A 24,819-nucleotide genomic window follows, 5' to 3' on the forward strand; every position below is an offset into this window, starting at 1 on the left:
TATGTGCATGCCAGAATTCATATCACAATTTTATCTCTGAGCTCACATGAGGAAGCAAATGAGATATGTTGTGTTTTGTAATTTCACTGACTTTTATAGGGGTCGTGTTATCTTTTATGACATATTTGTGATCACTCACCCAACATGGCGGGATTGTTGCTGCGGTTGATTGGCTTGGGTGGAGGGAGAGGGGGCTGTTTGGGCTGGGCTGGGACATTGCTCATAAAGGATGGTGCTGAAGAAGTGGTAAGGGGAGAGCTGCTGGAGGCCTGCGTGTTGGCGCCAGCAGAGGATACGTTTCGTAGTGGTCTTCCAGCCGTGCTGACAGCTGAGGAGGAGGAGTTGGAGGAGGCAGAGGAAGAAGAGAAAGCAGTTGCGGGGTTGTGGACTGGGGTGCGGGGCAAGCTCTCAACACTAGATTCCGGGGTGGAAGTCATCAGCCATTTGGGGGGCATGATGGACTGCTTGGGGGGCAAAGGCTCTCGTAGTGTGTCCCTCAAAACCTCAGAGTTAGGAACATATTGACTGCTGTCAGACTCTGTAAGGGAATACATAATATTCAGAAACACAATCATCTTGTGTGATGTTATCAAACATCTTGTGCTATGCTTCGTTTGAGCCTTATAATAACTCAAGCTGATCTGAAATGAGTGTTATGTTTAAAGGGGTCATATGATGCAATTTCAATCTTTCCTTTCTCTTTGGAGTGTTACAAGCTCTTAGTGCATAAAGAAGATCTGTAAAGTTGCAAAGACTAAATTCTCAAATCCAAAGAGATGTTCTTTATAAAAGTTACGAGTCAACCACACCCCCCTAAAACGGCTCGTTCTAACACGCCCCCACGTCTACATCATGATGTGGGAAGGTTTGCATAATGCCGCCCAAATGTTCATGCAAAGAAAGAAGGCATAACTTTTATTCTTGCTGTAGTATTGTTGTTGCCATGCCGCCATGTCGTGTAGATGCTGTGTGTTTCACTGTGGAAGCAAAACTACTTTATTTGGCTTTCCAAAAGAGGACAAGTTATATTTACAACACTGTTCCAGAAAAGATCAACTCAAATATTCAGACGCGTACAACGCATTTTATGAATTACTGTTTCCTGATCCTAGGATAGTAGACTACAATGCCGGTGCTTCTTGACTTACATTCTGTAAGTATGCTTTTTTTTTATATTGAAAATATTTTCCTCTAATAATTTAAAAATGAGCTTTGAGCAGTGTAGAGTAGCGCTTGTTGTTTGTCATTTCTCCAATCAGAAATGCAGACATGGTTTTAGGTTTACACGGCTCGATGCAAAGCAACGCGTAAAAAGACAGTATAAGTCATTATAATCAGTAATTATATCCCCACTGGATGCAACAACTGCCTCGTTTGTAGTGGGTTTTTATTTGATTTGTCTCGTCGTGACTGGAGATGGCATCACTGTATGGTGAAGGGCATAACATTTCGGTCAGACGCTTGAGGTTTTCGACCAATCACAATGCACTGGATAGCTGGCCAATCAGAGCACACCTTGACACAAAATAATGTTCTTTTTAGCAGCATCATATGACCCCTTTGAGTCAAAAAATACATCACAGTGTTGTTCATGTAAACTAAAACTAAAACCTAAACTATAAAACATTATATAATGATTTTAGTTTATTAAAAATAAAGTTGGACATTTAAAGATTTAAATAAACCTGAAAATGAGTAATGTTGACTTGGCAACTAATTGAAACTATTTTTGAAAATAGACTCATTTTCCAGCTCCCCTAGACTTAAACATTTGAGTTTTAAACTGTATTTGTCTAATTATATTAAACTGTTTTAAGTGCTACAGGATACAAAGGATGTTTAAAATGTTTTTATTGTATTATTTAAGTGACAACTTAAGACATTTCAGTAAGCTAAAAGCATTTCTATAACTACGTATATAAAAGCTACAATAATCTAAACATAGAGCAACATTTGAAGTGTCGGAATAATTTAAATGAAAACTGTATCATCAGTCCTAATGGAGGGCCAGACCTGTCTCCAAAGGACTAAATAATAATGATCACTTTGATGAGAATTGAGGTGACTGTAGTTTATTAATTAGGAAAGAACAGGAGAATTCAGCTTAGCTGTGCTCAGTTCCTAAATAAGAACCTTAGCTGGAGCAGAACCCATGGGAACACAGACACTCGTCTCACTCCAGTTGGCCCAACAGAAGGTGAGGAAGTGATAGTGGATGTGTGGAGAACAAAGAAGAGGAATGTAGAAAGGGAACAAGAGAAAAATGATTAGAATTGATCCCACAAACCTAGTCTTCCCCTTCCCTCTTCGACAGACGAGTGGCGAGGAAGCGTTGGCTTCCAGTCCGGTTCGGGGCGAGTCCTCCGCCCATCCTCAGAGGGGGCTTTCATTAGCCCAGGCCTCTTGTCCATTTCAACATGCAGTCTTCCTCCATGTCGGATATCATCTCCCTGCCAGGCCAGATTAGATTTCCAGTCCTCTGTCCCAACAGACCAGCCAATTCTCCTGCCTTCATCCTGATTGGATGCCCGCTGACCCAATGCTCCACGATGCTCCCCGTCAGAAGGGGTACGACCTCTCCGGTCATCGTGCTGTGGCAGCCAGACAGGATTGACTCTAAATTCAGACTCAGAGGGCGAGTGAATCTGCTCTAGCCCCAGACCTCCCCCAACTCCTACAGGCAGAGTGTGACCATTCTTCACATAAGGTGTCTTGTGGCCATGGGCCTCACCTGATTTTGAAAAAAAAAATGGGAAAGCATTACATATATATACATATACAAATGTTTTGTATATATTAAATTTAAATTAAATGTATGCATTTAGCAGACGCTTTTATCCAAAGCGACTTCCAGTGCATTCAGGCTATCAATTTTTACATATCATGTGTTCCCGGGGAATCGAACCCCCAACCTTGCGCTTGCTTGCTTGCTTGCGCAGTGCTCTACCAGTTGAGCTACAGGAACATAGTGTATATATATATATATATATATATATATATATATATATATATATATACACAAAAAGAGCGAGAGAGAGAGAGAGCGAGAGACAGTCAATCAAGAAACGATCATATAATAGCTCATATGACTTTTGTGCTAAATTATAACGTTTTCTGAAATGACAAGATCTTTGTGTCAGAAAAGACTTGAAAATACCATTATTTTCTCCTCTGCTGTGTCTCAAATCTCATTTACATCACTTATGATGTGTCAAGATGTGTCACACCAGGTGTGACATCAATAATGCCGAATATCATTGGATTGTATGTTTCATGAGCAATTTCAATGTGCCAAATGTGAAAATGTGAATATTCAAAAACCACAAATGACATTTAAGTCTCCAATGCAAAACAACAAAGGTTTCTATAATTTATGACTTCAAAACAACTGAAGTTGTGTCCAAAACAACAACAACAAAAAAATCCATACGGACTTCGGTTATGGTTCTTTTACAATTTTCAACTGCAGGTCACCATTCACTTTCATTGTAAGGAAAAGAGAGTAACACTTTAGTTTAGGGACCAATTCTCACTATTAACTAGTTGCTTATTAGCATGTCTATTATGAACATATTGGCTGTTTATTAGTACTTGCACATATTCTGCACGACCATATTCTACATCCCTAAACCTCCCCAATACCTAAACTTAACTAGCTTACTATTAATAATCAGCAAATTAGGAGTTCATCGTACTGAATGGTTCATTAAAAGTGGGAACTGAACCTTAAAATAAAGTGTGAGCAGCAAAAACATCTTGCTTAAGGTCTCATTTTGGAGTAAATAATGGCACACAAGTTTAGAATTTTCATTACTTATGTCATGAAAATATGTCATTACTATTATTTATTATGTAGTAACAGATTTCCACAGGCATAAAGGGCATTTGAAACATATTGTGAACATACACAAACACAGGACATGCACAGGCAGAAACGACACGCTTCAACTTAAGTACTGTATACAAATATGTGTGTTTCTCTGGAAGCAACAGCCCCTTCAAAAATGTAAAAGGATTTGCATTTTTATTTCTAACAGAGATCAGGTTCGCAAAATCCTTTCAAATCGGGTTAGAGCCTAACGTGGTTTGCTTCTGAAGTTCGACATGAGCCTGTTGCTCCGATTAGCTCTGAAGTACAGGTTGCGTCTCCTCACACATCTCTCAGAGGTTACACGAGCAGCTCTCAAATAAATAGGCCTCCAAAGCAGTCTGTTCACAGCGCATGACTTTCAAAGCTTTTTGCTGCAGGGAACAATTTGCTCCACTTTCTTGTCTTAAGAAAAACTGCATGTCATTTCCTTCCCAAAATATGAAGAGTCAAAAAAAGGTATCAAATTGAAATTTCCACCCTTCATCTGCCTCAAAAACTGCCGAATTCATCTCCACTCCCCTGACTGCTACCACATTAATAGGACCCGAGATGATATACAACCTCTCTGAGCTGTCTGTCTTTCACTGCTGGGAAAAGAGACGGTGCGCTGAAATGAATGTATGGCACATGTATCAAAATAGCTCTGAGGCACAGAACTGTGATTCAGCAGTAATGTATGCCACACATCTGTTAACGATGGGGAAATCATTCCCAATGTTTATTTTCCTTCTAAAGGCCAGAGTTTCTTTTTTCTTTCTGTTGGTATGTCCAGCATCCTCAAAGACCACAATGACAGGAATGTAAGGAAAACATTGAGACCACTCAAAAGTTAATGCAGCAAATGTGCTTGACACACACACACACACACACACACACACATTTGGGTGTTTCATGAACCATGGATGCTTTTTGTCCTATATGGACCTTTAGAAAAAGACTTTCTTAAAAAGTGTCTATTCTATCACAATTAACTTAATATTAAACAAGAGTGGGCATCAGTTAGTCATATTTCTTATAGGAGAAGATTGTCATTTTAATAATTTTTCTTTAAAATCAACAAATGTCTTTTATATTTTTTTCAAATTCTGCATTATGTGATGTAAATTAATTTTTTTGGATATTAACTCCTTGCTAATTTCTTACAGTAGCAAGCATTTTATGTGCCCAAAATCGACAAGCAGATAAAAAAATTTATATAATTACATGATTTTATTAAAAATGACAGCTTAACTGCAAATATAAAAACTAAATTATTATGGGAAACATTATTGGATTTGTGGGAAAAAACTAATGGAAAGACATATGTATAATTCAATATATATATTTATTTGGTTTGTGGTTATTTAAGTTTCTGTTTAGATCATAATAATAGTTTTAAATTGTAGCAATAATTAATGTTTTGTTATGCATTATGACAAGCTTTTAAATATTCTGAGTGTGGAGTAAAACAAACATCTGTAATCACATAATAAAATGCATAAAATTTATGTTTTTAATAGACCCCTGGGACATAAAAGTGCCCATAGTTGAATAAACAACCATATTCATGCCATGTACACAACTGCACACACAAGAGTTTATTTACAAGTAGTTGTAAATGCTGTAACCCAACACTATTAGAAAACTTTCTTCATGTTGTAGAAAAATAAAAAACTTTGTTTTTAGAAAATAAAGACTTCCCCAAACAGAGCTTTTGCCAGGTTTTGCTTCAGGTTACAAAATCTTGTTGGTCCAAATATGGTTAAGAAAACATAGACAGACACACACACACACACACACACACACACACTCTTCTCTCTCCTACCATTGTCAGGAAGCTCCTTGAGCACTCCCTGCTCGATCAGTTCCTGTCTTGGCCTCCTCATCGACATCTTTCTTTCCAAAACTGTGGGAAGAGCAAAAACATTATATAAAAAGATAAACTCACAATGGCACATAGTTGTCTACACATTAATGGTTTTAAAAGCCCTAATTCAGGCTAATTCTGAATTTGAATTATATCCTTTGAATAACAAGACATTTAAAACAAATCTGGACATCAGTAATAAAACCGATAAAAGGACAATTGTGTTTGCTTTTGTTAAACATTTTAGTGCTGTGTTGGGTCAGCATTTGATTTCAGATATCGAGTCGTAAAACCAATTGTGACCACTGGGGATTTTGAAAACATCTCATTATTGTTCAATACATCTGAGAAATCATACAAATCAACAAAGGAAAGAAAACATTAACAAACATTAGGCTGTGATTTAAGGAAAAATGTTAAGGAAAGGAAAGCTCTTTTCCAACACAAACATGAAAAGAAAAGAACAAAGGACCTTCTGAAGTTTCCTTAAACTTCTCGCTGCTTTTCTTCTTCCTCCACTTCCAGGGTTTGAAGATCTTACCCAGGGTAGAGAACTTGCCCTTGCGCTTGGGAGGAGGGGTGCTGTCCCCTGCCGTACCCTCTTCGCTCCCTGTGCTGCTGTACTGGAGGTCACCTTCATCATCTGGAGAAGAGACAAAGACTCATTCCCCTGACCGACCCATCAAACACAGGGCACATCAATGACTCCAAGAAGCCTTGGGTCAGATGGTTTACATAACTTAAACTTTGTGTTGCGCAGAGTTTACGTAAGCATATTATATATAGCATGACACATCAGGATGAATTATAATATTGTGCCATCAAACAAACATGACAAACATACTGTCCCATATATACAGCGGTGTCCTGTGCACTGGCTTGAATACAGATATGCTTTCATGCACAGAATACATGATACCACAACCCTTCTCCAACCTCAGTATCAAAACAAACTAAACTGCTGAGCCTCCTTAGAGTCACTATTGTTTTAGACCCCAACGCAGATTGTTTTCTGTCAGCTCTCATGACAAGACGAACGGATCCCCATTGTGGACCTCAATCACATCTCAGCATGGTGAGCTGGCCAGAGGCCACTGCTTCACCATGTTACACGCTCACATTCCTATCAGGTCCTGCACTGCCAAGAAACTCACAATCTCACATCTTAAGCCCATCAAGTGGGTGCTGAATATGACTTTGAACATTCCGGTTGATGGGGCTGGCTGGGCCTCGCTGCACTCTCTTTTACACACTGATGAAGAAGCTGTGCAGTGCATCCCCATAAGCACAGTGAGCACAGTGCCTGTTTAGCTGTGACAATTATAAAATACTATATTGAAATACTTTGAAGTGGATTTTAAGTACATTTTCAAATGATTTGTTTACATCCGAAATAAACCCTTTCAGACAATTTACTGACATGTCATCCAAGATGTTCGAGTTTTTCCTTCTTAAGTCGAAAAGAAATTAAGGTTTTTAAGAAAAACATTCCAGGATTTTTTTCCATATAGAGGAATTCAATGGGAACCAATGTTTTGAAGTCGCAGAAACCGCAGTTTCAATGCAGCTTCAAAGTGCTCTAAATGATCCCAGCTGAGGGCCTCATCTAATTTTCTATAAAAATGCTCATCTTGCACTAGCTCTGCGATGTGTGACTTCACACATTCTGTAATCACGCTGGAAAGGTCACGCGTGGTTAGTTTGTTTCATCTGTGTACAAACGTTCAAAAAGGTAGGGTAGGGCGAAAAACTCAATAAAAACTCAAGGTTCATCTTTGGAACCCAATTTACGATATTCTGGGTGAAAACCTGGAGGCTTGAGACGGTCTCATAGACTGCCAAGTAAATACCGGTGTCAAGGTCCATAAAAGGTATGAAAAGTCGTCATCAGAATACTTCAACTGCCATCAGACATGCAATTTGGGTTATATGAAGTGACGGGAACACTTTTTGTAAGTGAAGAATATACCAAAATACAAAAATAACGATTTTACTCTACAATTCCTTTGTCAATTATCCCTGTGGTGCAGATGACACAGAAGAGCATACGCAGCACGGTGATATGGAGTGACACAGAGGAGACCGTTGACGAAGGAATTATCGTTATTAAAAAAAAAATCGTTATTTTTGTTTTCTTGACTTACAAAAAGTGTTCCCGTCGCTTCATATAACCTAGATTGCATGTCTGATGGCAGATAGAGTATTCTGATGACGACTTTTCATACCTTTTATGGACCTTGACACTGTTATTTACCTGGCAGTCAATGGGACAGTCGCAAGCCTCCAGGTTTTCACCCAGAATATCTTAAATTGTGTTCCGATGATGAACGGAGCTTTTACGTGTTTGGAACGACATGAGGGTAAGTGATTAATGATTCAATTTTATTTTAGAGTGGAGTATCCCTCTAAAGGTGCTGTATGTAAGATTGACACAGAATTAAATTAGGCATTGCAGTCCAAATTCTAAATATTGGAGAAGGTTTTTTTTCCCCCCAGCCCCTCATCCTCAGATTTAAAGCTCATGCAGGTTGTCAGATTGACGACACCAACAGGAACAAGCACACTTCACAATGAATAAAACGAAATATTCTGTGTTTTCTGCCAACTGGCAACCCAGGGTGGCGAAATACAATTGAGTAAACTGACAGTGGGCGTTGGGCAGTGGGTTCCCGCCCAGAACACACATTTTCAAAGGAGAATAAGTGACTGAAGTATTGCTTTTCAGATAAACAAGTATGTTAACTTGGCATGTTTCTTAAATATCGGCAACATATTATGGTATTTTTATTCTTTAGAAGAGTCAAAAACTTACATACAGCACCTTTCCCATGACTTTTTCCAGACAAAATTTCCTGATATTTTCAGGTTTTGCAATGGGAACACTATTGGCTGTTTTTCTTTCAGTAAAATGTTTTTCTATAAAACATGGCATCTTAACCACAGATGGAAAAAAAAAAACTAAAAGAAAAATGAATAAATAAAACTAAAAATTAGATCTAGAAACCAGTCACTTTAATTCGTTAGGGTGGCTGTTAGATGCCTAGAACCATCCTGATCCATTCCTAATCTGCAGAATGTCAGATTTAGTAACCTTCATTAGTAAAGGGCTTTACTATAGACTTTGGCACCGTGCAGCTGACATTCAAATATTTGCTAGGTCACTACATTTACACTACTTAATACTTCTCACTTACATTAATATGGAAGTCATTTTAACATAAAGCCCAGTAAACACAGAATGCCCCTTGAGACCTAGTGTGTGAAAGATAAGTACACCACCTGCAACCCACAAATCAACAGGGTGGAAAACCCATTAGAGCATAGAAGGCAAAACAGGCAACATAAAGACTCATTAAGCTCAACAAACAGGTCCAAATTGCTCCTTAATAATTTAAACACTTACATGGTTTGTACTATATTTTAGTATGTGAATGCATCAGTCTACCTGGACTCCAGCTGCCATAGCAACTTGTTTGAAAGCAGCAAGCCATACAAGCGTTCACTTCCTTTCCTGTTTGACGTTTCCAAATCAAGAAGAACGTGAGGGAAAATGTTGAAGTAGGAGCACGAATGAAAAAACAATAGTCCTAAAACACAATACGACTTAAAACAGACCATATATCCAACAGTTCAGATGGAAGATCGAGTCTGAGGAACAGGCAGTGCCACAACCCCCAAAAGTGTGAGGACTCTCAGTTCCTTGAGTACATAAGAAGTGTAAAAGCCACAACGTCTCGCAAAGGGAAACACTGTCATCCGAAAAAAGAGCTGCACCCATATACAGCTAAGAAACACCAGCAGTCGATCACATCCATAATCAGGTCTTAAAAGCACAGCCAGTGAGCAGTCCCAGCCTTTGGAAAAGACAATCAGTGAATGACGCACATCCACTGAGTTCGGTGAGAAAACAGACCAGTGTGTTACGCAGATACCATCAGCTGCATTACACTTGAGCGTGAGCAGCCTGAGTCAAGATATTAGCCCTTAATGGATCAGACATCACTAACAGCACTGGGATAAGTGAACTAGTAGGAAACAGATCCGGAAGACAGGGCTCCAAATGATACGCTGTGCAGCTAGATGTCACTTAAGAGTGCCGGGAGTGAGGTGTTTAAAGAACGAAAGGCTGTGACTAAATGCCAGGGAGAGATTCAGATTGCTTTGGAAAACAGAGGGGGCGAGGCCTGGGAAACGGAGGGAGGAAATGGCACTCCACCCTGATCCTAAAACAGGGAGAGAGAGGAGGGGGAGAGAGTAAGAGGTGAAGAGAACCAAATACGACCCCCTCCCATTCACCACAGCGTGAAACGGGAAAACAGACAACGACAGATAAAACAAACTCAACTGCACATCAATAAAGGAATGTCAAGTCCATGATAAACAGATGTACTTTAACTTTTATTTTATCAGACAGACGGATACTAACAGACTGCTGACCAAATCATATATGGATATTGTTTTCTTATGATATTGCATTGGTACTTCAGGGCTACCTTTCAACTAACAACTACCTTTCAAAAGCTGGGGGACAATAATATATATTTTTAATGTTTTTGACAGTCTCTTCTGTTCACGAAGGCTGCATTTATTTAATCAAAATTGCAGTAAAACAGTAATGCTGTGAAATATTATCACAATTTCAATATAACTGTTGTCTTTTTTAATACACTTTAAAATATAATTTATTCTTGCGATAGCAAAGCCAAATTACAATATGAAATCAATCAATATGCTGATTAGACAAGAAATGTTTCTCGGGCACCAACATTTTGTGGAACACAATATTTTGTGGAAACTATGATTCCTTTTTTATTCAAATAAAATATAAAATAAAACAAAAATAAAATATAAAATGAAAAAGAAAAAACATTAAATAAATAAATACACATTAAAACAAAATATAACAAAAAATAAAATAAAAATGGCATCACAACACTGAAAAAGACAACATGAAATACAGGCAATTATTAATGAAGAAAAAGTGTTATAATCTTGCACTCTGCTAAAATTTAAAAACAGGTTCAGTAAAAATGTATTCAAGTATGAATCGCTGCATGAGGTGTCTGTCGATACCAGCCCTATAAAAACACCAAATAAAGTTTAATCTGGACACACTCCAGTTCTTCCCACAGAATGATCCCAGTACTCTCAAAAGATGTTGAACTGTTTCTAAAAGGATGTGGCACTGACTGCTTATTCCACTATAATGAGTTCAGCTTACCCTCTATTGGCCAAGCGATTTGAAGATCCTCTCAGCTACATTACCTAACCAGACTGAAACAATCAAGCACTTAAGCAGAACAGCAAGAACTCAAAACCATTTTACACAGCCCCACATCACATCACATAGAGCAAAACAAATCCAACGGTCTTCCAAAGAGAACATCACACTGTTCTTGCAAAGACCTCTGCATTCTGTCTCCCACCACAAAGGATTTTTTTAAACACATCTTACGTAAAACCGATCCTTATGACCGATTAGTTGACTTGTCATTCAGGTAACCCACCAACTAGACGACTCTGAAAACATGCCCTAACATGAGTGAATGCCCTAACATGAGTGCATTTGTACATGCAACTGCAGAGCCAGAGGCTTGAGGTGTATATGCTAAGCAGATGAGAGGAGGAGTGTGTAGGCAGTTGTGTTGTCGGAAATAAGGCCGGCATTCAGCCTAGAGCAGCTTGTTTCATTATGTAACAGTCTGTCTCCGCAGGGAGAAACCATGAAGAGTCAATCACTGCCCTGCCACTACACACCACCCCCTTATGCATTGCTGTATATGCACAAATAACTACAGTCTCTCATTCCAGACAGCCTTATTTCTCAGACTTATTAAACATATCGTTTTTTAAATCTCTGCTTTAAATGATCAGAAAAGCATATTAGGAAAAACATGCACCATATCGACTAGTTGATGGGCTGCCCGAATCACTAGTTGACTTATCGACAAAGAATATCAGATTTGATTCTAAAGGGACTTTTACATGAGATGCATTCTTGCGATCACAAACAGAGCAAACAAATTCAAAAACACACACGCAGCTCAACAAAGGAGCAGATCGCAGGAGCTGTAAGACCTGGACTATTTTTAACTTGAAACAGCATATTAAAAACCTAACACTTGGGACGAGATGTTCAAAATCCACATGAGACATAATATAATGGCCAAAAAAGACGAAATATAGAAATAGAAGAAATAGAAAATACCTGACATTTTCAAGAAGGTTTTACTGTCCGACAGCTAATAAATAAACAAACAAACACATAAATTATACATGAATACATTTAATAACACACACATTTTAAATAATATATACACACACACACTTTCATGTATATGTATATTTAAAATAGTACATAATAAATATAACAATCTAAAATTGTAATTTAAACATTAATTAAAATTATACTATATGGTTGTTAGACAAAATTGTGTCATCTCAATTTAGGACTGTTTTTTCTGAGCCTCCAATTGGACCAGTTGTAAGGGATAAAAAGTTTCAGATGCTTCCAGCAAATTGACATTTTGCCACAAGGAGAAACCACTGCAAACAAATACAGAGGTAACAGTGAGCAGAGTCTACTGAGAGAACAAAGAATCCTGTATTGTGACATGAAACCTTGCCGTGCTGTTTGATAGCTTCCTCTGTGCAGTAACTGAATGTCAGCTGCGCTTTGTCTCCTTGTTTGTCAGCACTATCGGTGGCGTTTCACACCCTGCACTGGGGGAAACAGTGCAAAGATCATCGGGATACAGACTTCAGGCTTTTCTCCACAAACAGAAGGAAGGTTGACAGCTGAAGACCCGATGTAAAGCAAGATACATGGCATTTCGAGACTAGCTCAACAGCACTTTAATCGAAACAAAGAAGCTACTGAGCAAAAACATGGACAAACAGTTTGGGTTTCAAAGTGTTGACTTTGCCTCCTGAATTAAAAGTACAGTAATCATTCCAAAAGCAAAAATTATATTAAAAATGAACAATACTGATCTGCTACAAAGGGAATAACCAAGAATAACCCACAGTCAGCTCAGTTAATGATCACAGCTGACAAAAAAAGTACAAATCCTGTAACTTCACACGCAATGCGACATCATGTGAGTTAAGTAATGAGGGCCAAAAAAAGACAGAATGCTTAAGAATTTCTGCACAGATACTCAAAGACCCCCACCGCTATCTCGCTCGTCTCCATGTCTGGTTTCCTTCCACTCACAGTCGAGGCCCACTGCTGAGTCATAACCAGTTCCTGCTGTGTTGAAGTCAAGCTGAGGTAATGCTTGTGGAGATTAACGCTTCTAAAACCTAGCGAGCCGCCTCCCTGCTTGCTCCCTACATTGGCATCTGCTTTCTAAGAGGGTTTCTTGACTGCCTTGGAACCTCAAAACTTTGCATAGAGATTGCCATTAGCATGTTGTTGAGTTAATGAGCATAAAAGACTTCTTAGATTTGTTCACAATTGTTTTCTTTTCCATTTACAAAATGTGTTCATCTGTCATGATTTTACCTCTTTTATCTTCTATCTACCTTGAAAACCCTCAATGAACACATTCCACTGGAAGGTCATTATGCAATGCGCTTTTTGTTATGCCTGTTCTTTTTACTGAGCTTTTAGCAGTGCACTTTGAAATTGCATTGTCTTAAAAGGACAGCCAATATGCAATGCAGCAGCTTGATTAATTTGCCTATTTTTTTGGAACTACCTTCATGCCTGAAGTGTGAATATGATGCCTTAAAATGCTACGTCCACAGGCCTTCTTCTTGACTCACCCAAGTGTGCGCAGGAGTTTTGAGGTGCAGTCTCTAGAGGGAACGTCTGTCCCATGCTCCAGACCCCAAAGGGCCTCTGTTTGCAGCTCCTGCACAGGTGCACCCCAGTGGACAGCAGCGGCAATCCAGTTTCCCTCAAATCTTCCACTTGGCTTCAAAGAACCCCTTTCCTGTCACCTTCTGTCGATTTCATGCTTCCTTCCACTTTCCAAGTCAATGTTCCCAAACTCCCAATGTTCTCCTTCTTCTTTGAGTGGATCTCATGCCAACAGCTCTTCTTTTTTCCTCCACTCCTCCTCCTGCAACTCTCTCCTCCCCCTCTCCCTCTCTCACATGGGACCCTCCCTCCATAGCACTTTCTCTCCCCTCCACTCTATAAACGAGCTTGCAAAGCAGATCAGCATAGACGCAGACGGATGCCTATCATTCCTTAAAGCAGAGGTCAAAGTGTAAAGTGTGTGTGGGGGCTTGCGTTTGATAATGAAAAGCAAAGAAGAAAAGAGCAAGGGATTTAAGGGAAGTTCTGCCAGCGGAGGGAGAAATGGTATCAGCTGGGAGGACATTTGACATTGTGGTTATGGAGAACACAAAAGCAAGAGGAACTGGTCATCAAAAACATCTAAAAACAGGTCAAATGTCAGTGAACATTTTAAATGAGATGTGAAATTTCCCTGACATTAATAAGAACATACTAACGACCCTCAAAAAGTACATGCTTTATAAACAGAAATGCTCGCCTTGCACTGTTGTGCTATGCACGTCCATGACTTCACGTAATGCGTATTGGCGTTGAAAATGTCATGCTTGCTGTTTACTGTGGAAGTTATGTGGACAACTATTATGATACTTTTACTTAAAAGCTCCAGCCCCACGGAGCAAGTCTTCAACATTTCTCTTTTAGTGTTTCACAAAATAATTAAAGTCAGACAGGTTTGGAATGACATGAGGGGAGTAAACAATGACAATGTTTTTTTGGGTGAAATATCCTTTTTAGGATTTATACCGACTATAGGTATTTGCCCTAAACAAACACTCAGTTTCAAAAAAAAGTTTTTTTTTTTAAAACTGAGTGATCCACAAATCTTCATCCACAGGAATTCCAAGAATGCAATTTTATCCAGCAGAGTACATTAGCAGAGAACAGGAATGTGGAAGTGTGTAGCTGTGTAACTTGACTACAGCAGATCGCACTCCTAATCCCATTTCCTACAGCCTGACATAACTTCTCATTCCACAGCATATAACAAAACGATTCCATACCAAACCCCTGATTACACTTATATGTGTAGGCATGGGGCGGTATGAGCTTATGACGGTATGATAACCTTAAGCAAATATATCACGGTTTCACGGTATCACAGTATTGTTGTTACAGATCTGAAATGTGTTATTTTTAAATGACTGGGTAAAAAAAAAAAAAAAAAAAGTTCCTGCTGCTGTTTTAGAGCAACATACAGAATATTACAAACAGTAGAATTATTTTTTTTCTTTGTTTTGTTTACTAAAAAAATAAAAATAAAGACTGACATCTTCAGTTAATCTAATAATAATAATAATAATAATACATCAAACTTGTATAGCGCTTTTTTGGACACTCAAAGACGCTTCACATGGGGAAACAAGCAAAACAAAACAAAACAAAACAACAAGGGTTTAGGGAAAAGCTAGTTTGAACAGGTGGGTTTTGAGTACTGATTTGAAGTTTGGCAGTGAGTCCGAGTTTCTGATGGATGTAGGGAGTGAGTTCCAGAGGGTGGGGGCAGTGATAGCGAAGGCTCGATCCCCCAAAGTCCGTCGGTTAGTGCGGACGATCGGAGCAAGGCGGTTTGTGCCAGCTGAACGGAGGTGGCGGGTGGGTTGGTGCTGTTCCAGGAGCTCAGTGAGGTAGAGTGGGGCCAGGTTATGGAGGGACTTATAGGTGAGGAGAAGGAGCTTATATTGAATGCGATAGTGAACAGGTAGCCAATGGAGCTGACGGAGAACGGGGGTGATGTGTTCTCTTGACCGGGTGTGGGTTAGGAGGCGTGCAGCTGAGTTTTGGATGTATTGCAGTTTTTGTAGTTGATTGGTAGGAAGTCCGTATAGAAGGCTATTGCAATAGTCAAGTCTTGAAGTTATGAATGCATGAATGAGAATTTCAGCTGTTGCCAAGGTAAGGGAGGGGCGAAAGCGGGCAATATTGCGGAGGTGGAAAAAGGATAGTTTAGTGATATGGTTGATGTGTGTTCGGTATGAGAGGGTGGGGTCCATTATGATGCCAAGGTTTCGGACAGAGAGGGAGGGGGTGACAATATGTCCGTCGATAAGGAGAGTAAAGTTCTGAATAGAGGAGAGGAGAGATTTTGGGCCCGTGATAAGGAGTTCTGTTTTACTGCTGTTGAGTTTAAGAAAATTATTGTCCATCCAGGTTTTAATGTCAGAAATGCAATCGGTGATGGTGGAGAGAATAGCCGGGGAGATGGATTTGGTGGAAAAGTAGATTTGGGTATCATCTGCGTAGCAGTGAAAATGGAGTCCATGGTTGCGGATAATCTGACCGAGGGGAAGCATGTAGATGGTGAAGAGGAGGGGGCCGAGAACGGAACCTTGGGGGACGCCATGGGTGACAGGGGAGGTGTGGGAGTTGCAGTTATTAACAGAGACAAAATGGTGACGATCAGAGAGGTAAGATGTGAGCCAGCGAAGTGCTGTACCAGAGATGCCAATAGATTGAAGACGATGGAGAAGGACAGTATGGTCAATAGTGTCAAATGCAGCGGAGAGGTCGAGGAGAAGGAGGATGGATATGAAACCAGAGTCGGCAGCAATGAGGAGATCATTTGTGACTTTAAGAAGGGCTGTTTCTGTGCTGTGGTGTGGACGGAATCCGGATTGAAATGTTTCGAAGAGTTGAGAGGAGTGGAGATATTGATGGAGTTGTGTGTTTACGGCGCGTTCCAAAATTTTTGAAAGTAACGGAATATTGGAGATGGGTCTGAAGTTATCCAGATTGTCAGGGTTGAGGCCAGGTTTTTTCAGGAGGGGTGTGATGGATGCAAGTTTTAGCGGGGATGGAACAGATCCAGACGTAAGGGAAGTGTTGATGATGATGGTGATGAGAGGAATAAGGGTTTCTTGACAGCTTTTGAAGAGAGGAGAAGGGATCGGGTCAAGCTGGCAGTTTGAGAATTTCATGGTCGAGAGGAGTTTGGAGGTGTCAGAGGGAGACAGTGGAGAGAAGGAGGAAAAGCTGTGGTGTGTGAGCGGAGGGAGTTGATATTCAGAAGGAGGAGAAGCGGAGGAAGTGGATGCTAGTGAACAGTGTATTGTATGGATTTTGGTATGGTAGGATGACAGAAAGTTATTGCATTTGTCTATAGTGAATGTGGAGGTTATATTGTCCTTGGGTTTGGTCAGTTTTGCAAATGTGGAGAATAATGTGCGGGGGTTAGAAGAATTTGAGTGGATGAGTTGTGAGTAGAAATTGGACCGGGCAGTTTTGAGAGCAGAATTGTATGTGGTTATGGCATGTTTGTAGGCTTGTGCATGGACAGTGAGACCGGATTTTTTATGGATCCTTTCAAGTTGTCTTTTTTGTCTTTTGAGAATGTGAAGATCTGGGGTGTACCAAGGAGCAGAGGTGGAGAAGGAGACTGAGGCAGTTTTAAGAGGGGCTATTTGGTTGAGGCAGGTGGAGAGTGTGTGGTTGTAGAAATTGACTAGATCAGAGGCAATCGGATCGGAGGGAAGTGAAGAAGTAGAGATGGCATGGGATATGGATGAGTTGAGAGAGATGGGACTAATGGATTTCAGGTTTCGAAATGTAATTGTTCTTGTGTGTTTGATGGTAGGAGAGGGGGTAATGACATCCAAGGTGATGGCCAGATGATCAGAAATTGTGAGGTCAGTCAATGAAAGGTTATGTATGGTGAGGGAGGGTGTGGAACAGACCAGGTCCAAGATATGTCCATGATTATGTGTGGGTGAGGTGACATGCTGGGTAAGGTTGAGGCAGTTTAAAATGTCCAAAAAGTCAGATGTGAATTTTGCTGTCGGAGAGTCGATATGAATGTTGAAGTCACCAATGAGGAGAACGGACGGAGAAATGGAAGACAGCTGAGTTACGAAGTCTGTGAAATCAGAAAGAAATGATGGACAAAGTTTGGGAGGGCGGTAGATGACTGCAGCAGTGAGTGATTGGGAACCAGGAAGTCTGAAAGCCAAGTGTTCAAATGAGGATACAGCCGGGATGGGGATGGGGCGGATGGAGATATCGCTGCGGTGAATAACTGCGATGCCACCACCTCGCCGGTCCAGACGGGGGTTGTCAATGAAGGAGTATCCAGGTGGGGTGGTCTGATTTAATGCAAAGTAATCCATAGGTTTATGCCAGGTTTCGGTAAGACAGAGAAAATCCAGTTTATTGTCAGTAATGAATTCACAGAGGAGCAGGCTTTTATTGTTGAGTGATCTTGTATTGAATAGCGCTGTCTTAAGAGGCTTTTGTTTTGAAATCCAAATGGCGGAAGTTGAGACGGGCAGGAGGTTAGATGAAGTCGCGTGAAGAGTGCGCGGATGACGTATGCGGATGTTGTTGTTGCGCCAGTTTCCAGGCTGGAGTGAACTTCGGCCGGACCAGAAAGATGGAATACTGTTTTCGGCACTGAAGTAGTAGTGAAGATTACGACGGGAGCCTCGGTGGATATAAGGGCGACGACGAAGAAGACAGTGTTGTTGCAGAGTAGAGATGATGTCCAGTGAAGGAGGTGCGCGGTGGTTAAATCTGAGAAGCTGCAAGGACGTGTATCGAAGTGCCATGGTCAGAGCCGTAGATGACAGAAAGGCCAGCAGGAAAGTCATAAACAGTAGTAGCCGCATAGCTGACAGGCTGCTCCGGAGTGCAGGCCGGCCAGTAACCGGGCTGTAATCCACTGCTCGAGCAGAAAACACAATCCAGATCTTGAGGTAGGAACAGATACCACCGGTACTAAACAAAGTCAGTAGGTAAAACCGTTTTTGTTACAAACAAACTTTTTCGTCCGGAGTGAGAAGCGGCAGCCAAAACGCGCCAGCGTCCTCTCCTCGTCCTTTACCTAAACCTGTAATTAGTTATTTAATTTTAGTTATATAGTTCATATATCATTCATATCATTTAGTTATATAATAATAACCATACATATAATATGATTTAATAATAATTTGAAGCAAAAACAATGTTCTGACAAGCTTTGTGAAATTATACCGCGTAAACTTTTCAGAAGACCGCTGGAATCCTCCTCAAACAAAGAACAGAGGAAGCTGGACTGTGTATTTGTTGGACATTATCTCGATGGAACTCTCAGCTTCTCGTTTCTACATTGGTCTAATGTAAAACTGTAATTTTATGGCTTTCAGCTTTTAATGTTGTGTCATCTTTTCTAAAATCTTTGTAAAAAATTTGTATGTATTAATATTACTTAAAGGGGGGGGGGTACATTGGTGTTTCATATATTCAGAGTTGATCACAGTGTTAAAGAGATGGATTCTCATGCTAAACATGGCCAATTATTTTATTATAAAAAAATAATTTGGAAGAATGACTGAGAATTTCTGTTCTGAAAATCTTACTTCCGGGTTGGTACAAGTTTCGGCTGATTTTTTTTGATTGTGGATCTAATGACGTAGATGAGAGTGGAACTCCTTATATGAGCATTTCTCTCTGAAAAGTGTGCACACGTCGACCAGAGGAGAGTGAGACTGCGCACATTAACGCACTTCATGGGGAAATCGTCGGCAGCACTTCATAGGATTTGTTCGAGAATGCCACCAAACAAGTGTGTTTTTGGATGTAAGAGAAAGTTTACCGTGTCCATCTTCCCCAAGAACCCAGCGTTACATGAACAGTGGATGCAGTTTGTTTTTCCAGGGCAGCAACGGAGTATAGCAAGTCCCTTTGGCCTTTCACTGACAAATGTTTTATAAACAAGGCCCAAGTCGACGCTGAATTTGCACATCGTTTGCTATTAAAACATGGAGCGGTCCTTGGGATAAAAGACCCCATTCATGTAAGTACAATTGCATCAGATTCACATAAGTGAATATATGTTAATGGGAACAAAACTAAACATCAGTATTATAGCTCCGCTCACAGCACTCCTCCAGTAGCTCGGCTTTTTCCGGATAGAATCGGAAAGCTGTATTTTACTTTTATAAATATGATAAAATTAAAGACTTTTTGGATATATGAAGGATGCAGTACTACTCTATAGGTACTCAAGATTAACATGAGATTAGGTGAAACTGTGTATGTTATGTACCCTTTAATTTGTTTGTATTATTATTATTTTTTAATTCATTTATTTATACCTATTCTTTATTTTTTATTTTGAAGTCTACCGGGGGTGGGAGGGGTTGTAAATTTGCGCAGTTGTTTTTTTTTTTTTGTACTACTGTTCCCAGAAGAAAAGATACGGCTGTGTGCGAGACGAAAAGGAACACTAAATGTGTAGTGTCCAAGTCATCACCAAGAGACTTCTTTCAAGAATCTTAGCCTACGTTCACACTGCAAGCTGAAACGACCCAATTCTTTCATGAGTCTGAACGACACAGATCCAATCTTTCAAATGCCACTTGGGTATGTGGTCCTGAATCCGATACGTATCCGATCTTTTGAAATGCGACCTCCGTCTGAACAGCCAGGCCACATGTATCCGACCTGTACGTCATTGATACGCTACAAACGTCATAATTCTGCATTGAAGTAGGCGGGAACGAGAAGAGCCACTCACATCAGTATCCCATCACTCCTGGCTGCGACTCCGTCCACACCCACACGTTTCTCTGTACCGACGTTGCTAACACTGCTCCACAAAACGCCATGGCCAAAAACCTTGCTCTCCTCCTCCTTTTTAATTTTCTTCTTAAAACGAGAAGATTGTAATTGTGCTGGCTCCGTTGGGAAAATAACTTTAATATTTCAAAAACAGCTCCGCTGTTGACTACACTGTTGTTGACATCCATGTTTAAAGCTGCGGTAGGTAACTTTTGACACTCTAGCGGTTAATAAACAGAACTGCTTGCGTCTTGCGGAAGAACATTGTAGCCGGAACTACTTCTCTCTGTTTATGTCTATGAAGAATCACAAAGGTACTGGGTTACTCCGCCGCGGTACCCCCGAAGCAATCTAAAATAGTCCGAATATAAACACTTATTATAGGTGCACCCTAGTGATTCAGGACAAGCTAAAAACACGGTTTGGAAAATGGATTCATGGTGTACTTGCTTATTATATAAATTTTTCTACATTTTGAACACAAACAAAGTTACAGACCGCAGCTCTGATTGGTTGTTTCTTACCGGGAGCAGATGACTTTCTGCAAATAGCAATAGGACCACTGGGAGGAGCCAGAGGAGCCTGATTTTTTTCACAGATTATCTGTCTCATATTCTACTGTCAGGACATAATGACAGGTTCAACAAATATGTAAAAAATAGATATTTACAAAAGTTACCCACTGCAGCTTTAACGTTAGCTAACGTTAGTTACTTCCGCAAACAACGAGTGACGTCGTTCACCGCTGAGTACTCTTCTGCGCATGTGGGTAACTGCTGGGTCATTTCATGTTCACACAGGAGATCACAAAAGGTCGCATTTAATTGGAAATGTGAACGGCCTTGCAAAAAAATCTAATTTTTTCAAAAAATCGGAATTGAGCATTAAGTCCTGCAGTGTGAACGTAGCCTTACTCACCTTACTGACATTTGAATGGTAGTGTTAAAGAATTGCAAATTCATGTGATCCGTGATTAGCTGACAGCAGAAGTAGTTAATGGAACCCTTGTTTCTAAATGGGAAAATTATTCAAAACAGGGCATTAGAATAAATCTGGCTTATGCTGTAATAATCTTTGGCTGAACACACTTTTTAAACTATTTGAACAAAAATGTAATGTTTGAGGATTCTACAAAGTAACAGAAAACGAAGAGTAAACAATCCTTTTTTTCTGTGGTGCATGAGCTATGGTATCCCCAAACCATGCAATAATAATGCTGAGGTTGGGGCAACAGATACAGAAAGAGCAAGAGGGAAGATACTGCAATGATACAACTCCACAAAACAAAAACAAAAGCAATAAGGCAAGCAAAGGAAGAGCGCAGAGCAAAAATAGCGTTGTGCTACATGGTTCCGGCATGTTACATAAAATCTGTACATCTAAGTTGGATAGATCACAATCACAAAAGGAACTCTGACCTATTCATCTCACAACTCAAGTCATTCCAAAATCTCTGATATCTTTGCACCCGTTCCAAGTTCAGTACCACAGTAAGAACACACATGCATCCACACTAGAAAAAAAGACTGAACTGAAGCCCTGCTTCTCTCTGTCCCAGTTAGCACCTACACTGGGCATCCTTCCAAAGAGAGAGAACGAGAGAACAGAGAGAAGAGAATAAGCTAGTTGGTTCAGCCTAGACCCAGAACCTGACATGACCTGGAAATCAAGCTCCACGGATCTGCTCAAGGAACTGCCTTCATGACCTTCCTAACGGGATGACACAGAGCACTTTACAAGCATTATGATGGCCAACAGGAAGCTTCCAACAATTACTTCTGCAGGAATCCCATTTAGATCAAATATAGTTGTTCCTCATTAGACTGCACCCACTGACAAATAACATGTTTGTCTACAATGGCTGCATCCCACTGTATAAGATTTGTGCTTTTGACAATAAATAGTGTTAAAATGCACCAAGACTTGCCATGTTATATCAAGATCACACCTTGGTTTCTAGAGCTTAATCAGCACTTAATCATTCTCAATTATTCAGCATCATTAGTAACAAGAAAAGTATGGCAATAAATACTCACCTCGATTTTCCATTACAGAATCTGAGACTCAAAGATAAATGGATCCTATAATTAAAGCAAAACAAAGAAACAAACAAACAGATAATTACATAAGCAGCACATTCATTTACAGCACCACTCATTACTAATTATTACAGAGATGACATGGCATTAAAATGATTTAATAAAGCAATAAGCCACAAGAGGCTGTGCATTAGCATTAGTCAATTTACTAAAGGAAAGAAGTGTCCTTAAGCATAAAGCGATTCAAATTCCCTTACCTCTGGCAGAATTCAATGTCAGAAATAAATGTTTCATTTAAGTGAAGGTTTAGTGACCCAAACATTATTACAACACACACACACACACACACACACACACACACAAGCAAAATAAAATAATTAAAATACAATGTAATAAATAAATGAACGAATAATAAAAATATATAAACAGATATATATATATATAAAAATAATAATAATGTGTAACCTTTTTGAGTGCATAAAAGGACACATTTCTCATGAATCACCAATGGGAGCTTCACATCAGAATCTATTCAGAATGAATGGACAAACGTACAATGATGAAGGTCATTGGCGTTGTAAGGGGGCGGTTGTCCGTGGTGCTTCTGTTCGTCTATATTAAAGTGTTCAGAGCAGCAGACAGGGTGCATTCGCTCATCTCCAGGGCTTTCCTGTAATGTAGAAAGAAAACATAAAACTCACTTCAATCTCAAATCCAGGTTCCCTCATCGTCTTTGAAATCTTCACTCCCAGACCCCTTCATACGCTTGAAAGATGCTTGTTATTTCACTTTAAGTTTAATCTTTGAGATTTGCTGGTTCCTACACTGATTAGTTGCACGTCTCGCACCATTAAAGGTGGAAAGAACTTCATACAATATATTTAAAAGCAGGTGTCACACCTCCAGGTTGCACAACTGATAGGACAAAAACGTAGCGGTTCAATTAAAATGGCACCAGCGAGACTGAGAAAAGAAAAGTAAGATGATGAGAAGAGGAGCGCAAGTAAAGACTGCAAAGAAAAGACAGGCAATTATCTGAAAGGCATTGATAGAAAGGACAGATAACACACAAATAAAATGAGCGAATGTCTAACACAGGGATACAAAAAACAGACAGGGCACATCAGACTGTAATGGACTGTCAGTAGAACTGGAGGATGGATGAATGTAGGAGAGAGAGATCGAGACAGAGGAATGCTAATGAATATCTCCAGGGGCATTGATCGATTAAACCGAACACAGACAGACAGCAGTCTCATCGCACTTCGACTTCTGCTTCGTCGCAGTGGGAGATAAGAACAGAAGAAGACTGCACGATGTTTACCTGAGCTCAGCTAATGTCATTTGTGCCATATGTCTCAATTTAAAACCAAACCCAAGGTGACACAAAATACAGTCAGTGCCAATCGAAAGCCAGCTAAACTGAAAGAGTCGGGGAAGGGTGGTCATTGGAATGTCAACTGCATTTACAAGATGAAAAATACAGTAAAAATGGTTATATTATGAAATTAGGGCTGGGATATTATTAGCTTACTGAAAAAAAGTTATTTCAGATGAAAATAACAACAACTTGATGTCTAGCATTCAATAAAAAAGGTCACCCAAAATACTTGTTTAGAGCAATTGAAAGAATACAGTAACCAATGTAAACTTGAGGGCTTTAAGCCAATACATAGAGTGCTTTTCCAAAAAATCTCAGAATGCTCCACGTGAGACTTTGGCGTTCCGCCCTTTTTCTATCGTGTCTAATGATTTTGGTTAATATGCACGAGGAAGAGAGAGAGCAAGACAGCGCTCGTGTTGTTTGAAGACAGTGAGTGTGCACGCGCAGCCGGGGCTCTCTCTCGTACGCGCCCTGTCATGCGCAGCAGTCATTCTATTCTACATCACTCACCGATCAAATAAGGCTTTGACAGCCGCCAAAAAAAAAAGATCAATGCGGAAAAACCCCTGGATTGGTTATGTAACGTTGGATAGAATGATGATCCGGCCATCGCGTATATTCAGCGCACATAAGGTAAACGTTTTGCAAACGTTTTTTAGAGAAATAAAAACAGGACGACGAATCGATGCGCATATTTTGCGTCGACGCCATCGATGACCTCGACGTGTTGTCCCAGCCCTATGTGAAATATTATTCTAATTTAATATAGCCGTTTTCAAATTAAAATGCAATTTATTCCTATAATAGCTAAGGAGCCATTACTCCAGCCTTCAATGTCACACAATTCTTCAAAAAAATTTTATTCTGATATGCATATTGTGCAATTTTATCATTTATTTATTTTTTATCATCTTTTTTTTTTTTTTACTTTATTAGTATAGGACAGTGTAGAAGTGACAAGAAGCGAAGTTGGGATAGAGAAGCGGGCGTAATCAGGAAAGGTCCTCGAGCCAGGATTCGACCTCGGGATGCCCGTAGCTCAATGGCGTTATATGTCGGCATGCTGCCCACAAAGCTACTGGCTCCAACAACATTTGCATTGCATAATATTAATGACAT

General features: G+C 39.9%; 1 protein-coding gene across 6 annotated transcripts in view; it reads right to left on the minus strand.

Annotated features, from left to right (window-relative positions):
- LOC127974933 (phosphatase and actin regulator 4B) overlaps positions 1-24,819 on the minus strand; it is a 43,786-nt gene that overhangs the window by 11,000 nt on the left and 7,967 nt on the right. The window contains exons 2-8 of one of the 6 annotated variants that reach the window (XM_052578531.1): positions 22,872-22,986; positions 22,314-22,358; positions 11,926-11,959; positions 6,190-6,360; positions 5,676-5,756; positions 2,288-2,731; positions 140-538 (exon numbers count right to left, since the gene is read on the minus strand). In XM_052578531.1, the coding sequence (XP_052434491.1) occupies positions 140-538; positions 2,288-2,731; positions 5,676-5,756; positions 6,190-6,360; positions 11,926-11,932 (1,102 nt within the window). In that variant the 5' untranslated portion in view covers positions 11,933-11,959; positions 22,314-22,358; positions 22,872-22,986. Of the gene's footprint in view, positions 1-139; positions 539-2,287; positions 2,732-5,675; positions 5,757-6,189; positions 6,361-9,162; positions 9,229-9,332; positions 10,030-11,925; positions 11,960-13,487; positions 13,813-22,313; positions 22,359-22,871; positions 22,987-24,819 lie in introns of those variants that run through there. The other 5 variants (XM_052578530.1, XM_052578527.1, XM_052578528.1 and 2 more) reach the window with 5 other exon arrangements.

The sequence above is a fragment of the Carassius gibelio genome, chromosome B16 (assembly GCF_023724105.1).
Source record: "Carassius gibelio isolate Cgi1373 ecotype wild population from Czech Republic chromosome B16, carGib1.2-hapl.c, whole genome shotgun sequence".
Classification (NCBI taxonomy): Eukaryota; Metazoa; Chordata; class Actinopteri; order Cypriniformes; family Cyprinidae; genus Carassius; species Carassius gibelio.